This window comes from Schistocerca gregaria, chromosome 4, assembly GCF_023897955.1.
Source record: "Schistocerca gregaria isolate iqSchGreg1 chromosome 4, iqSchGreg1.2, whole genome shotgun sequence".
Taxonomy (NCBI): domain Eukaryota; kingdom Metazoa; phylum Arthropoda; class Insecta; order Orthoptera; family Acrididae; genus Schistocerca; species Schistocerca gregaria.
The window spans coordinates 42,167,803-42,184,981 of record NC_064923.1 but is presented as its reverse complement, the minus strand read 5'-3'; the positions used below and the strand labels follow the sequence as shown (position 1 = coordinate 42,184,981).

General features: G+C 45.2%; 1 protein-coding gene across 9 annotated transcripts in view; it reads left to right on the top strand.

The window, feature by feature from the left end:
- LOC126266854 (mucin-5AC-like) overlaps positions 1-17,179 on the top strand; it is a 622,221-nt gene that overhangs the window by 223,639 nt on the left and 381,403 nt on the right. For 3 of the 9 annotated variants that reach the window (XM_049971461.1, XM_049971463.1, XM_049971465.1), the window contains exon 1: positions 9,302-9,356. The exons of the other annotated variants lie outside the window; for them this stretch is intronic. In XM_049971461.1, coding sequence (XP_049827418.1) covers positions 9,321-9,356 — 36 coding nt within the window. In that variant the 5' untranslated portion in view covers positions 9,302-9,320. Of the gene's footprint in view, positions 1-9,301; positions 9,357-17,179 lie in introns of those variants that run through there. 9 annotated transcript variants of the gene reach the window in all.

Below are 17,179 nucleotides of genomic sequence, written 5' to 3'. Positions count from 1 at the left end.
ATATGAAGGACTGGGGGAAGACCAGCTGATGCAGCACCTCACTATAATTGTGGCATACCCTATCAAAAGAATGGTCGAAGTCCACTGACACTAAGGCTCCACATATGCGACGTGCCTCCACCAGTGTGATGACATCATGGTAATCAGTGAACGATTTGTTGGTCGCCACTTTGCTAATGGCGTCGGCGACATCCTCTGCCATTGTGGTCCATGAGGCTCGTCACTGTGTTTCCATCGAGGGCCGAAGCAGCAAGTGGAGGACTTCATCCGTCGCTATAGCATCCTGGTCGTCTGTGGCGTAGAAGCAACTGTAATGTGTTGATGATATCCTTTTGGGACGTCAGGCGCCAACCACTTGGCATATCCAGCCTGGAGATCAAGGCTCTTCAACGTATGTGACATCCACAGATAATGTGATGCATGGCCAGCAGTTCACCCCCAATACGGTCTTGACTCGCACACATGTGCCCTCAAAACAATGCCGTGTAAGCATTGTGATCCTTGGTTGCAATTGGTGGTCCTCAGTGTGACATATTGGTGATGGTGGTAGGGCAGATATCTCCCTCAGCAGCATAAAATAATATTCATGCGGCGCCACAGCCGACACATAGCCTCTTGACTGCAATTCATCATCACACGCCCCACATTGCAGGTTTTGGCAGTCGAACCAGGAATCTTGGATGAAATGTCAGATACCGTCTCTGTTTCTCCAGGTCCCCTCTATACTGACGCTCTGGATCGTCGAGGAGCGCTAAATTCTTCCATGTTCTCCTTCTCCGTCAGCCCCACTGTCATGGGAGCGAAATGGTGCAGAGTTAGGCATCTCGGTCTGTAGAGGCTGGTAGCGATATCTCAGCATCAAGCATTGCTGCCGTAAGTCTCTGGGAGACATAGACCGATCAAGGCGACTCGCTCAATGCCCGGTCTGTTGCCATGGATACTCCGCCAGATTACGTGGTGAAAGCTTTGCACCATACACTACAGTTCCCTGCATGTGCAAATGTGTGGTATTTGTTGCTGTGGCGACAGGACAGAACACAAGTCGCCCGATACGATGATACGATCTCAGCGTCCATCGAATAAGGGCGCGACCCCCTCCATATAAAATCGTGAATAGTCTCTCCTATTGGCCATACTGGAGGGAACATACTCATTCACATACGGTAGGCCTGGCATGGGAAAGCGGTTTTTTTTTCGCATGTTAGGAGAAGTGGAGGTGGGAGAGGCGGAGAAGGTCCCGCTGTCAACAACAGATCCTCTCCTACGTCCACTGGCATTTGACTGTCGTGATGCGAAGCAACTGCAACCGCTTTCACTATGGCAGCAGACGTCATGTCTTCGACATCACTTGCCCATGCAGTCAGGCTTGTGCCGTGATCATCCATCGGAATTAACAGGACAGCTGACGGTGGTTGCAGTAAGTCCAGAAGCATGGCACTGTGATAGGTGTCCTTCGAATCCCATCAGGAGAACCGACGATCATGTCATCCTGCTGGGGACGGTCGTCACCATCAAACCCTTCGTGTTTTGTTGACATCGTCCTGTGGTTATTGGATGGAGCCAGCTGGCATTTTTCCATTGCTTAGGAGCCCATTGTTTCCGGACAAGAGTGCCAGTATCCGACAACGACTGGGAGTAGTTGCCATCAGGGAAAAAAGCATCGGTTCTCATCACCAAATCTGTGGTGGCTAATCTCTCCATCAAAGCTGTTTCATCTTTAAAGTGGATAACGAATGCCAGGGATTGCTCTGGTAGTGCAGAATTCCAATCTTCAGTGCCCTGCTGCCACGTTGGAGACAGCTCAGTCGATGATTAGATGGTACAGTGTGAATGGCCCCCACGTATGTAAATGAGAGCACCGCTAGATCAGGCGACACCTCCTTCTCCAGGTCGGCAGTTGTGTGATGCGCCGTTGCATAAAATTTGCTGCATTCAAAACAAGTGTTTAGTTGGCTGCCATAAATTAATGGCATGGAATCCTCAGATGTTCAAATAGGATGGGACATGTTTAATGAGGTCTATGCACACCTGACGCACCTCATTAAAAACTGGATGCGAGGTAAAGCGTCCCCATTTTGCTATAGTCTCAATGCTGCGACCAATATATCTGATGGTACCTCAAATGGCAACTCGGATACACGAATTGTCCTCTGGCCTACACATGCATTTTCTACTTTCACAGGGCCAATGTGTCCACACAAATGTCTGAAGGTCCTCATCTTTTTGAGAATCCTTTAACAAGCGTCCACCAATTTCACGTAGACCAAGCTGCACACGACGGCGAAGTACATCCCTATTTGTTCGTGATGACCACCTTTTAAAAACTGTTCAATTTCCATTGCTTTCAGTCGTGCATACACGGTCGTAAAACAACCTCAATGTCAACCTCCATTGTGAATATCTCACGGTGCGTCGAAGGAAGTCAGCTGCACGGAGACTCGCAACAGCACAGCGAGCGCGCTAACGCAGCATGACAGACGTAAACGGGACGTGCGAGTGCATGCCCTGCTGAGGGCAGGCTGACCAGTTGGCCATCCGGGCAGGGCTCACGGCCAGAGCCAAACTTAGGTATGTCGTCAACCGTGCGTCTGCACATACAGTGAAGGCTTTCACGACCGCGGCTGCTGAGAGTTATTCCGGGTTGAATGGCAGTGGTCCATGGAATTCTTCAATCCCTGACGTTTCGTCCAAGGCTACATTAGACATCTTCGGAGGTGCTCCTGGTTGTGCTGAGTCTTGTCAGTACTTTTACATCCCCTATATGTATTCCCGTACAGGGGAGACATTTTAGTTGAAAGTCAATTGCCCAGTGTCGGCGGATATTCCGAATAACTTAGGCACTGCAATATCATATTTATCAGCCGACACCGGTGAACCGTGAATTTACTTTCAAAATCTTTCCTTAGAGAATTTACTTTATTTACTAGCGATTCATTAAGAAAATTAACACATTTAATCACACTATGTGAGCGTGGAAGTAGTTGGCAGTGGGTAACTGATGAAAATAAAATGTTTTTTTCAATAAATGGAAATTTATTCCAAAAAGCTCCCCCCCCTTTAAAAAAAACAGACTTAAACTTATAATGAGAAAGCACCCTTTAAATATCAAGTTACAATTTATTCAGAGGCAGAAAAAATTACTTTTTTTTTACAGTATGAACTTTGGGGTTGAGAATCTTGCCGCTCCCTTTTAACACGGCCGTAGTCACGACCGCTCACAACAACCTCTGAAACTCTACACAGGTGGAAATCCGCAACACTCCAGACGACTTTAAACTAAAAATTTTAACAACTGACACAGACACATAAACTATGCAGCCTGTAGGAGGGATGGAGATGGTACAAAACACTCACATTAAAATTATTTGCCACCGAAAGTGCAACTTGTTTTTAAAAGAACTCTTACGGTGGAAGGGTGGCAACTTTATATACTAAAACTACCATTTAAATAAAAACCCATGAAATGCATTCATACATAAAATCTACAAAACATGCTGTACAGTACACATATACCGCCTCTCAAGATGATAGGCAAGATAAAAACATATTTCAGGAATTTGGACTTTGTACCTTTAGCAATAAATTCGTTAACACCGAATCTGACAAACATGACAGAGGTAGCTATTAACGTACGGCAGACCGACAGACAGACACTAACTGCCTAACAAATGCGGACTGCAAACATACGAGCAAGCTGGGGGCGAGAGACTGACCAAGAAAACGAGCAAAATTTGACAAGTAAATGAAATAACATATAAAAATTCACTTAACTTCCAGTAAACTGCGAAGTCTGGCGAAGACCTGGCGCAGCACCCTCTAATCACTCTCCCGAACCGTCCTCTGCCAACCGCTTCAACGGACGCAGGAAGGCGCGCTGATCTCCCGTCTCACGGCGACGCAGCTCGCGCCGGCCAGACGATGTCGTGGGTTGACTCCTGTTGCTCTCGTGTCGACTGCGAAGCCACTACCCCCCGCTATACGGCGCGCCCACTGGAGTGACGTAGCGACCTCACATGCGCCGACGCTCAAGACGGACCAGTCACCTTGTGCCTCAGTGCACGACCGACCAACCGATGGATCAAACTGCCAGTGCCCATTACCTGAACAAACTCGATCAGACTGGCGGCCTAAAACACACTAGCACTCCGGACGACAGACAGACACTGATTGCCCCACACAGACCCGGCTGACCAACTGACCAGACTCGCTCCGACTGACGACTTACCCCTTTACCGATCTCGTAGCGGCCCTTAAATGCACGTGAACAGGCAACCTTTCCCATTTCCCACCAGAGGGAGACACTAAAGCTGCTATTGCCACAGCGGCGCCGCCGCCAGAAACGGAAACCGACTGATTTACGCTACGCGCTGCGGCGCGCTCTTCAAAACAACAAATTTTACCACGGCTCAACTGGGCAAGCGACTTAGAGGTAAAATGTCTCCCCTGTAGGGGAATAAACATAATGCATGTACGAGTACAGGCTGTGGACACGTGGCAGGCAAAATATGGAAGTTTGTGTCTGGCCGTGAGTGGTGCTCGGATGGCCAAATCTCAGGACGGCCACCCGCGATGAGCGGGAGATAGGGGTTCGAGTCCCGGTCCAGGGCAATGTTATACAGCTGATGCTTGTTCGTATTCGCAACTGCGAATACATTTCATAAACATTTCTAAGTGTAGATGGCGGAAATAGAAGGCGCGTGTTGTATAATACTTACTCCAGAATGTATTTCAAATGTGTTTCAATGTCTCCTTCGCCATTATTCATAATTGGAAGATACTTTAAATATAGTAATATATTGTGAAAACTGATTAACAATTAATATACACAATTTTATGTGCCGTATAATTTTGTGAAACAGTGTTGCACATTTACTCTCTGAAAGAGACAGATTATTCGAAGAAAGGTGAAGTTAAGATTTCGTGTAGGGCATCATTTAACTAAGTAGGCTGTCTGATAAAGATCTAGAGCCAGACTTTTGAAAAATTGAGATATATATCAGTTGCGCTTATTCGGGGATTTGAAATTAGAACATGACGTTTATTCGAATTTCTCACCTGTCGTATAAGAGTAACGGTAGTAACGCCAGTATGGAGATGCAAATCGGCTTTGCTTTGAAAACTCGCTGTGACTGTCGTGAGAGATAGTTACATGTGAAGTTGGATCGATCGAGTCGATGAAAGTCACAAATGTCTTTAAGGCGACAAAGACGACATGATCAACATCTCACTGAGTTTGAACGAAGTCGTGTAATAGGGCTGTGTTAAGCTGGATGTTCGTTCAGTGAAACTGCAGAAGGACTTGGCAAGGAACATAGCCACTGTATATGACTGCTGCCAGCGGTGGTCGCGGGAATGTACGGTGGCTAGAGGACCACGCTCCGGATGGACACGTGGCGCTACCGAAAGGGAAGACCATTATGCTGGGCGTGTGGCTCTGTAGCATCATCTGCATCTGAAGCAGTAGTTTGGTGAGCAGTTGGCTCCACAGTGACACAACGAACTGTTGCAAAGCGGTTACTTCAAGGAGAGCTCCGAACCAGACGCCGTGTAGCATGCACTCCACTGACCCCAAACTACCTCCATTTGCGATTTCAGTGTTGTCAAGCGGGAACTAATTTGAGGGATGAACTGAGGTCTGATGGAATCTGGTTCTGCCGCAGGGCCAGAGATGGACGTGTTTTGGTTACAGAGAGTGGAGTTCAGGTCCAGCAACCGTCGTGCCTGCGTGCCAGACACCCTGGATCTGCACCTGGGGTTAAGGCCTGCGATGCGACTTCGTATGACAGCAGGAGCGCTCTCCCAGTTGTGCCACGCTTCCTGAATGCAAATCTGATCAATCTACCTGTTGTGCTGCCGTTCAGGAACAGCATTACAGGGGGTGTTTTCTAACAAGATACCGCTCGCCCACATACCGCTGTTGTAACTCGACGTGCTCTACAAAGAGTCTCCATGTTGCCTTGGCCTGTTCCATCACCAGACCTGTCTCCAGCTGAGCACATATTTGACATCATCGGAAGACAACTGCAACGTCGCCCACAACTAGCATTAACCTTTGTTGTATTGAGCGACCAGGTGCATCAGGAATTGAACTCCTTCCCACAAACTAACATCCAGCACCTGTACAGCACAATACACGCAGCTTGTGTTCAACATTCCATCGGTTACATCTGCAGCATTTCACATTTCCAATGGCTTATCTCACGCTTACATTAATCTGTGATTTGCAACGTTAATCTATTAAATAAATTACCTTGACAAATGCATTCCAGTCGGACATAGTGCTGTTATGGGAGAAATGGTGGCGGGAGACGTTCAGCCAAGCAGTCCTTGATCAGCCGGAGGAGTGCTGTTCGCAGCTTGCACTGACATAAATTCCACCCTTATCATCTGTCTCTACGACAGTCGCTCCGAAGACGTCGTTTCGAAAGTCGCATAGAAATCTGTTTAGGTTGCTTTCCATTCTTTTTCTAACGTGTGCTCTTTACAGACGAAGCAATGTTTACGTACTACGGTAATGTAAATTTACGTAACATGCACTACTGGGCACCTAAAAATGCACGCTGGCTTCGTCAGTTACAACAACAACGATAGTGAAGCGTAAACCTTTGATGCGGTGCCATAGGAAATTCCATTGTGGGACCTTAATTTATCCCAGGGATGTTAAATCGAAATGCGTATGCACACTTTCTTACGAACTTTCCGTCTGTTCTTCTAAGTAGAGGTAGCATTGTCTAAGAGACAGTGTATGTGGTTGCAACACGGCGACCTTCCAGATTACTTTTCCTGTTTTTCGATGCAAGTACAGAATGAAAAGTTCAGTGACCGTTGGATAGGGCGGAATGCAGCACTACGATTTCTGGCTCTGTTTCTTGATTTGTCTACTCTTGATTGTTCTCCATGGAACACTGAAAGATGCTATCTGTCATGAAGCCTCAACTACGCTTGAAAATACGCGTCGTCGAATCGCTGCAGCATGCGCAGCATGCAGCGTCGTATCATCCAGTTTACTTTCATCTGTTCATCTATCTCTCGAACGGGGATTGCAAATGTCTCTTGCAGTCGATGCTAAACAATTTGAGCCCTTAGTTAAGTAAAGAGCGAAGCTACGTCTCCTTAAGAAAAGTTTGTGAGTGACTTGTCATGAGTCATCCTGTATAAACTCTTTACTTTGTTTAACGTGCATTCCCTGTAATTTCAATTATAACTGCTGCATGCTTTCTGCACAAGTTACAGATAACATTTCGCTGACTGCATTCTATCTTCGATAATTCTGTAACAGTCATTACTGTTAAAAGATTTTTCAATTTTTTTAAGTACTACAAATGTAGATTCCCCTTTCTTAAAATTATCTTCTAAGGTAATTCGTAGAGTTAGTATTGAATAGGTGTTACAATATTTCCTCGGAATCACATCTATGTTCCCCGAGATCTTCTACGAGTTTTTTCCATTCTTCTACACGAAACTGTTTTAGTACTCTTCAACTCTGATTGACGAAACTTGTGATTCCTCCTTGAGTGTTGGGGTTGTTAATTTCTTCGTGTCAGAGGTGCCTGATTTCGACTTACATATTTAAGTACTTTGTCATATTCTTTTTGCGATACCAGATGCTATAACTCGTCTTCATCAACTTTCTTTTCCTTTTAAGTAACTTATTCTTAAGGTTTGTTTATATAATTATTCTTTATATTCCTTGCACCTTCAAGTAATAAGGTCTTTACTTTTCACCTGAGCTCTTGATGCTCATATAGTTACACCAAAGGTTTCTTCAATTTCACTTAATGCAGAACCAGTTTTTCTCAATGCCATGATAGTATAGTTTCATATTTTTCCTCTTTTCTTTCTAGCTTCAACGTTTTGCAACTGTTACTCTCATTTCTAGACGCCTGTTTAAGCTTTTGCCTCGATTTTTATACTATCGTTTTCCATCACATAGATCTAATATCCCTTGTGTTATTGAAGGACTCCTGTCATTCCTAATCTTTGTACTTTGTAAGTTCTCTATTATCAGTCTTAAACTTTCCAGTGTCTCCAAGTCTCCTCCACGCATACCTTCTACATTCACAATACGCAAATAAAGCGATAGCTATGATAAAATAGTGCTCTTTGCATAACTCCACGAGGCGACTTCCACATCCAGTCCTCCCCCCTTCCCCCCTTCCCCAGTCCTGGAGTTTTTGCTATTCAACCTATCTTACTTTCCCTGCTGTCCAGTTGCGGTCCCCCACAATGGGGATTCTGCCTCCCTTACTGTAATGGGTAATTTCTTTTACTTCATTGCATATTTTGCCAGTCATTCCGTCGTCCACGCACAGAGACAGGCAAAGAATTTTTCTTCTCAGCTCCGTCAGTGAATGAAATGGGATGAAACTTCGATAAACGACAAAGAAAGAAAGTAGTTATTTTTGGACGCAATCCGAAATGTTGCACAAAGAAATACGTGTAGATCTACCCCTGTACAAAACCATGATTAAAAAAATATCTCACGGTGCAGCTACTACAGTCAATAACATAACGACGAGGAAACGGTTTGAAGAAATAGTTACAGATAAGAAGCCACAGAAACTGGAGCAGATTTTTTCTAATAACAAAGACAAAGAAAAGTAAGGGGGGGGGGGGGGGGAAACCAGCGGATATAAAATGAGAAACTCATTATAAAGTAGAAAAAAATATCGTGAAACAGAATTCTTACAAATAATGATAGCAGCTGCGAATTAAATGGTTTACTTTCTCTGAAAATGTTATCTCTTCATCAAATGGTCCACAGTTGTCCTTGCCTGTCATGCGCAGATTGATAAGTTCCCGCCAATTTAACTGACTGACAATAGCGCGTAATATGTGAATACGTGGTTACATAAATAATACAAATAAATTTGGTGTTTTGAAGATTCATTTTTCCTTTCACGGAGATATCACAGCTTGTTAATTACAATTCAGCTAAATCATACAAAATTTATTCAATTTTCGAAAACGTGGAGAATTATCTGGAAGAAAATTTATTTACCGGTTTGTACAATCGGACATGATGTAACTGAAGCAGACTTTTTTCGGAGATGCGTTAATAAAAAAGCATTGTTCCTACTATCAGAAGCCATGCACCTGGCTTAAAGCAGTGAAATAATACTTATCAGTTTTAAAGACTCCAATTAATAGCAGGGATCAAATGTATTTCATCCGTCAGCTTCAAGTGGGAAACTCTTGAGAAGAGTTAAGGTTGCTCGTATGGACCACTCTGATATCTAGGTCCTGCGATAATTTTTTGATACGGGAAAGATATATAAGGCCAGCCTCGAGCGTCTGGTGGAAGAGAATACAGTAACAACATGAGTCAGTTGGTGGTGATTTTCACACTGCTCCTGGTAAGCCACATTAGTATTTAGAGCCCATTATTCTGAAATATCAGACGAGGCATTCTTCCTCATGCCAGTTTATGTTTAATGTTATCGTATTTTGAGCTGTAAAATCCCTAACATTTCCGTCTGTGTATACATTTCGGACACGCAGCAGTCAGACGTAATATTGCTTCAAATAAGACATGTATAACATGTCGGCACGTTTCTGACCCACCGAAGGAGTAAAGGTTTGAAGTAATACGTAGACTCTGTTTTCCAGATTCTTATGAATTTACAGTTCGATTTAGAAACTACATTGTTCCACGTCCTTAGAAGTAGTTTGAACTAGAAACTTTCCAAACGTGAAGGCTGTGGTTACTGTTTATTGTACGTACCTTTCTCACACAACTGAAAAATCCACGTAGTAGTTCGAATGCGAAGAGATATTGAGTTTAGGACGTAATTCGCTTTGTTATGAATCATGTGAAATATTCCTAACTTACTGTCAGTGAGAATATCCATCCAGTGGAGGCCAGAATCAAGGTACTGTGTGTGATGTGCTTTGCACTGTTGCCTAGAGGCAAATTCCTTGGAAACTATTGTCTCCGCTGCTTGCTGTCACTAATCTGTCCTTGGCTCAGTTGCTAGTATGCTGTTCAGTGTTCATTCCAGAATGGAGAGTACTTGATTGTTAAGTTTCCGTCAGAACGGTTGTTGTCTCTCGTGCCCATGTGGTATGGCATCAACTGGAAACAGATCGAATCATGGACTAACATTATTTTATAGTCGACTCTTCACGCCGCGTTGTAGCTGGTTGCTTCCAAACAGAGCGTTCAACGTGACGACCGAATCGTTCGCCGTTACCACACTGTCAAAAGTCAGTTCACTTCCAATTACTTATCTGGATGCCGTATTCTGGGTCTGGTCATTTTATTTCTTAGTTCATCACACATGCTAACAATATCATAAACAACACACACACACACACACACACACACACACACACACACACACACACACACACACACACACACACACACCGTAAGTTCCGCAGTTCCACACGACGTGGAATTTTTGAAGGCTGTCAGTCGATGCAACTGGGACACCAGAGTCACAAATACAACAGCGTACTTCGGAATGTAATGGCGTAGCGTAGTGGTCAGCGGATAAAACTGACGTGTAAAAGATCGAAGGTTCAACTGTAGCGAAACTTTTTAATTTTCTCAGAGTAATCAAAAGACTTTGTTTATCATGTATAGGCAAATGATTGGTTACATGTAATATGATTTTCAAATGTAATATTTTATTTCTAATGATTTGCCACCTCATCTGCAACCGAGTGCCACCAAGGACCGCTCATTGGTTGGTAACGCGGCAACCCGTGCACACAGTGTTAGGATAGTTTCACGTAACCAATGACAGCGAGAATTTACAGATTGCTTTCACCGCTAAAACTGAAATTTTAGTGCGGAAGATGGCAATGCAAACAAAGATGTTGACAATTTTATTCCGTCTTGAGCTGCTAGTAGAGGTTAGCCTTAAACGCCGTGAACAAAGCGATGGTGATTTTAGTTCTGCCGCAGATTGATCACCAGCGTTTCCTCGGATGCCTCGCACATCTCGAGGTTGTGGTCAGGTTAAGACATAAGGCTACAAAACTCGTCTGCCGCGGCTCAGTGATTGGTCGGCTGCCGATGGGGCGCCTCCCTTTCCGCCTTACCTCGCAGCGGCCGCTTCCGACACCGTTCCTTTGTACTCATTTACAGTTTTGTGAGGTGGCCCGCCGTTTTTGTGTCTCGCCTGTAAGCGGGCGGTAGCCCGGAGCGGATGTGGCAAAACTGTAGCGGAAAGTGACGGACAGCAACTATCAGAGTAATTTTCATCGGACTATATTAATGTTCCTGAGGCGCGTCCTACGCTAGTTTCCTCAAAATTTTCTCCAAACCCACTCACTCTAGTAAAACACAACGGGTATCTCATGAACACAGTACATATCAATGCTCCGTAGACTTACGGTTTAACTGCGAATAGTTTGTCATTTACATTTGCAAATAACTCAGTTTTTGGCACATTAAACCCTATGGCACTTTTGATATTTGCATTCTGTCTAGAAACACTTTGTGCCATTCATTCTAAAAGGAATAAAATGTGACTGGTTTAACCTCTTAAATTCGCTGAAGATAACGTCGAATTATTAATAAGACTGTCATATATTGAAAAATTAACCCTCGCTACTCAGATTTTACACGTTTCTGGTGTCTGGAAGGATGTTTTAGTAGACTAAGGAATGTTCCACGACTTCTTCGAAAGAGCATATTCGTTAAGAGATATCTTATTCTGCGTATTATCGAGTGCCTTTAGCTGTTGATGATATCGCAGTCGATACGAAACTCACAAGGAGCTCCTTGAGAGCGAGGTCGCAAAAGGCCAATGGTGTTTAAGGCATTCGACGCCCCATCCACCCACTATATCGCCTGCTAATGGCAACAGGGGCTTGACTGGAGGTGTCCAGGGGTTTAGCACAGCATGAAGCTATGGAGCTTAACTCACAATGGTGCTACAGTGATAGTGGTGGTAATACAAAGCAGAGCAATGGCAACGATAAACAAAGCAAACATAGCGTAGTATCTACAACAGCGGTTTACATTTCGTCAGAAAGGAAGCCGAGACATTTCATTGAGAAAGAAGTGGTAGATGAAATATTAGCGGTTCTGCAAGGTGAGTCGGTGTACTGTGGTGTGGTGCACGCTCGACTCTGCGGACAGTGTACGATGATGACGATACGTGCTAAACAAGGGAAAGAGACACTGAAACAGCTGTCGACGAGCCATGCAGTTCATCAGCCTTCAAGGAAAGAGAGCCACGAATTCCGTCTCCAGTGAAACGTAGTAAAGGACAAGTCGTCGTCCAAGGAGCGGATGCTAAACGTACATGGAATATCATCCGCAACATAGCGAAAACAAACAAACAAAAAAATGGAGAAGAAAAGAAGTGATTTCACTTTGTGAAATGTAATACACACGTCCGTCCCACGGAAGGCTGATCTCTGCACCTCCCGGACACTCATTTTCTGTCGCCCTCCTGATGCACGTGCTGTGTCATTAGCAGCTAACATTTTTCCTCCCAGTTGTTAACACAACACTTTCAAATGAGTTTTTTTAATCTTTACTGATACAGTGCAGTATACAATGATACAACAAAACCCCACCACTTTAACTGTTTAGTGGGTCTATGTGTGATACAACATGAAAACAAAGCAGTATTGTTATAAAAAACTCTCCGGTAGTGGCATAACTATGAGCAAGGTTAATCCATTTTATTAATCTACTCGAATTCTAATCTACTACGCAGCGTTTCAGGTGTGCCAGATGATATACAAACCTACTATGAAGGCTGCTCCCCGAGCTAAGCCCAGTGAGCCTGGCCCTGGCTCTGGGCTGGCCAAGTTAGTTTGAGTCGCTGCAGTCCCCACTTGGTTAGTGTTGTAGGTATTCTAATTCTGCCTAATACTACTAATACCTGGTACTTAAGCTGAGATTGCAGGCTGTTTGTTGTCTGCGATATGATGCACCGGCGGGCCTAATCCTGTAGCGTGGCGGAATCCAGTCGTAAGAGCGACTGGCCAATTCCGCGCCCGGCGGTTTGGGCGTGTACACCTCAGTCTCTATCCGTTTTGGAATTAACCATTTTGGTTACTAATGAAATCCTTCATGATCTTTCGTGATATCCCGTTAGCCAGATTGTTGAGGACATCGAAGGTATCGGCTCGTTGTATTGTTCGGTAGTAGTCCTTAAATAATGCGCCACATCATCGTATAACGGACAATAATAGATTGTGTGCTCAGGTGTACCGTCTTGAGCACCGCAGTCACACGCTGCTGTAGCTCGCTTACCAAACCGAGGCAGGTATTTCGTTTATGCCCCATGTCCGATGAGAAAGTGCAGCAGTCCCCGACTTGGCTCAAAATGACTTATCACAAGTCTTTCCTTGATGTTGGCCAACAGTTGGAAGACACTTCTCGCTGTATCTTCATTTTCCCAGGATTGTTACCACAAGTCCTCTACCCTTCTACTCACAGCAAACTTGTGCCCTACCTGTACCCCCAAAATGTCTCTGGTCCTGTCTCTTTTTCCTTTGGTAACCCAATACCATGCTACCTGCTCTCGTGTCTTTATGTCTAGTGGACATAACCACATTAACACCAGTAGTGCCCCCCTAGGAGTTCTTCAATATGCTCCAACAGATCGTAATATGTTTTCACTGCACCCTTCTCACCGTCACAGCAGACGTCACCGTCGTGAGCCTGTGCGCCCAGACCCCACGCGCATATCCCACTATTGACATTAAAATGCTGTTGTGATAGGTCTTGATTAATGCAAGTGGCACATAAAATCTCTTACGTCCTATGTTGATCAGACTATTCAACACTTCTACGGCTCGTCGCGTTGTTATTTCTATGAGAGATGTATAATTCCATTTTTTTTTATCAATTACGACTCTTAGACATCTTGCCTCGCGGCGCCGAACTGGTGTTCCTTCTATTCTGACTCTTGGGTTCCTCATCAGACTGCCTTTCAGGAATATGTATGTAGATTTATGCTGTGCAACCTTCATCTTGCCTTCTTGGCACCACTCAGCGAGTAGCGTTATTGCACGTTATACTTTTGCTTCGACGTCTTCTCGGCTACGGCCGCGAACCAACAGGAGGAGGTCGTCAGCGTAGGCTGTCATGTCTAGCACCTCCTGGCTGAGTTGTAACTTCTCCAGTAACGGTTCTATGTTAACGTCCCAAGAGAGTGGCCCCAGACCGGTGCCCTGTGGACACCCCTTCGTGATGGTTTTATTTTCTCGCTAGGCGATGAGAGGCGAACCTCCCTGTCCGTACAATAGCTCTCCAGACAGCCATAGAGGGCCCTGGACACTCCTTCTGACGCAAGCGGGAGAAGAGCGAGGGCCACCACAGGTTGTCAAAGGCGCCACTGATGTCCAACATGATGCCAACCACTTACTTACGCGAGGCTGAGCCGCAGGCCTCAGCTGCCAGGGCTGTTGCGTCAGACGCCCATCGCCCCAGCCGGAAGCCTGTCACTCATCCCGCGCAGTATCCTGTGTGCCGTCAGTCTATCAGCTAATAGATTCTCCAACAATTTTCCCAAGATGTCCGTGAGACATACTGGCATGTAGGACTTTGGTTTCATGGAATCCTTGTCCTTCCCCTTTTTTATGATTATCACGCTTGCTCTTTTCCAAATTTTTGGAAATTTACTAGTCCTAAGACATTCATTGAACAACCCCGTGAGAGGTTCTATTAGCTGCAGGGCGAGGAACTGTACAACCTCCACTGCTAGACCGTCTGGCCCTGGGCCTTTCCCCTTTTTAGTTATCTAGTGTGAGCAGCAACTTTATCCTCTCAAAAGGGGTACACCAAGGCGTCATTTGTGTTCTCCTCCTCATCCTCCCTGCAGATTTGCTGTCGGAGCTCCGTTTCTCCATTGTCCTCGTCGTTTGGCAACAGAGTCCGCAGGGGACCTCAGCAGTCTCTCGCCAGGACTCTGTAGTTCGGCCGCCATCTCTGATTGTGGAGAGAACCGCAAGTGAATTTATCTTTTCCCTGACCAGCTTTTAGGGGGCTCCCCAAAGGTCATTTGCTAGTTGCTTCGGTACATATCTCTCCCAGCTTTTGATTCTCACCTCCTTTAGTTCTTCTTGCAAGACATCTTTTGCTTCTCTGTATTGCTGCAACCAATACTGCTTTTCTTGCCAGACGGCACTTCGCGGGTAGTACTTCCTCGCCCGTCGCACAGACTGGCGCAAACGTTCGAGGTCGGCAGCCTATGGTGATGGGGAGGTCGCAACGGCTCTCCTCCGAGTCGGCACAGCAGCCTTCACCTCCCTAAGTACTGACCCTACCAGTTCTTCCGCGTATCTATCCATGTCTAGGTCACCCTGCAAATAACCCCTGGCTACGATGGTTAGCCTAGAATTCTAAGTTTTTCCGAAAACGAGCAACCAAGTACCAAGACCGTCCAACTCCGAGGAAGATCAGATCCCGAATTCCACTCTGATGCGATGCAAGAGCGAAGCTAACATTGCTCATCTCCCTACTCTCCTCGAAAACAGCGAATCAGCATTCAGTGCTGATTCCAAAATTCCCCCACACTGTCTCAGTATATTACTGGCGCCAATAGCGGCTGTTCCCTCCAATTTCGAGCAGGGATTTATGATGTCAAGTAGCCCTAGTTTAAGTTGACCAATCATGCCCCTGCTATTCGGCTGAGGGCACTGAACTTGCCATTTGAGCGGCTACGAAAACAACCCGCCTAGACCACCAGCCAAGTGGCGCCAGACTGTCGCACCCAACAGGACACAGTCCACAAGTATTCTCAGAATCAAGAGGACAATGCAGTCAGTCGGTGCCAGGTGTCTTCGTTCGGGACGCTTCGGGAGGGTAAACATAAACTGCGGCGACACTCAGAACTCTCGCAGGTCGTTTCGCCCTGCATACACTAGGCGAAACTGGACGGACGTCAGTCGCTCCGCCAGGCGCTTAAGCCTGTTGTACGAACCCCTCAGGATTCAGGGAAGTGCAGCGCCCAACCGGAAACGCACAGGCCACCCAGGGGAGTAACCCACCACGTATAGAAATAAAGTGAGCTCTCAGTACAAATACTCTCGTTTTAATAACCTTATTCGGTCTGTTACTACTGTGCAATGACGTAGAACATTAATAAAATTAATGAAAATGACATGCAAAAGACGGCATGGAACATGTCAATAGCAGGAATTAGTGAAGTTCGGTGGCAGGAGGTTCAAATGGCTCTGAGCACTATGGGACTCAACATCTGAGGTCATCAGTCCCCTAGAACGTAGAACTACTTAAGCGTAACTGACCTAAGGACCTAAGGACATCACAAACATCCATGCCCGGGGAACGATTCGAACCTGCGACCGCAGCGTTCGCGTGGTTCCACACTGAAGCGCCTAGAATCTCTCGGCCACACCGGCCGGCGGTGGCAGGAGAAATACAGGTGAATACAGGGCTATAAATAGTGGTAACGCAGGAGTACGTTTAATGATGAATAAAAAAATAGGAACGAGGATAAGCTACTAAGAACAGCATAGTGAATGAATTATTGAAGCCAAGATAGGCACGAAGCCCACAGCCACCGCAGTAGTACAAGTTTGTATGCCAACTAGATCTGCAGCTGATGAAGATATTGAAGAAATGTATAAGGAGATAAAAAAAATTATTCGGATAATTAATGGAAACGAAAATTTAATGGACACGGGGGACAAGAATTCGATAGTAGGAAAAGGAAGAGAAGGAAAAGTCGTAGGTAAATATGGACTTGGGGGAAAGGAATAAAAGAGGAAGCTGTCTGGTAGAATTTTGTACGGAGCATAATTTAATCACTTCGCTTAAGAATTATGAAAGAAGATTGAATACATGGAAGGGGCTCGGGGACACGAGAAGGTTTTAAATTGTAAGACATATCCTGGGGCAGATGTGGACTCTGGTCACGATATATTGATTATGAACTGTGAATTAAAACTCAAGAAACTAAAAGAAAATGTAGGAACTTAAGGAGATGAAACTTGGATAAACTGAAAGAACCAGAGGCTGAAAGAGTTTCGCAGGGAGCATTAGGGAACGATTTGACAAGAAAAGGGGAAAGGAACACTGCAGAAGAAGAATGGTTAGCTTTGAGAGACGAAATATTGAAGGCAGCCGACGACCAAGTAGGTAAATAGACAAGGACTTGTAGAAATCCTTGGGTAACGGAAGAGATATTTAATTTAGCTGAAGAAAAGAGAAAATATAAAAATGCAGTAAAAGGAGCAAGCGAAA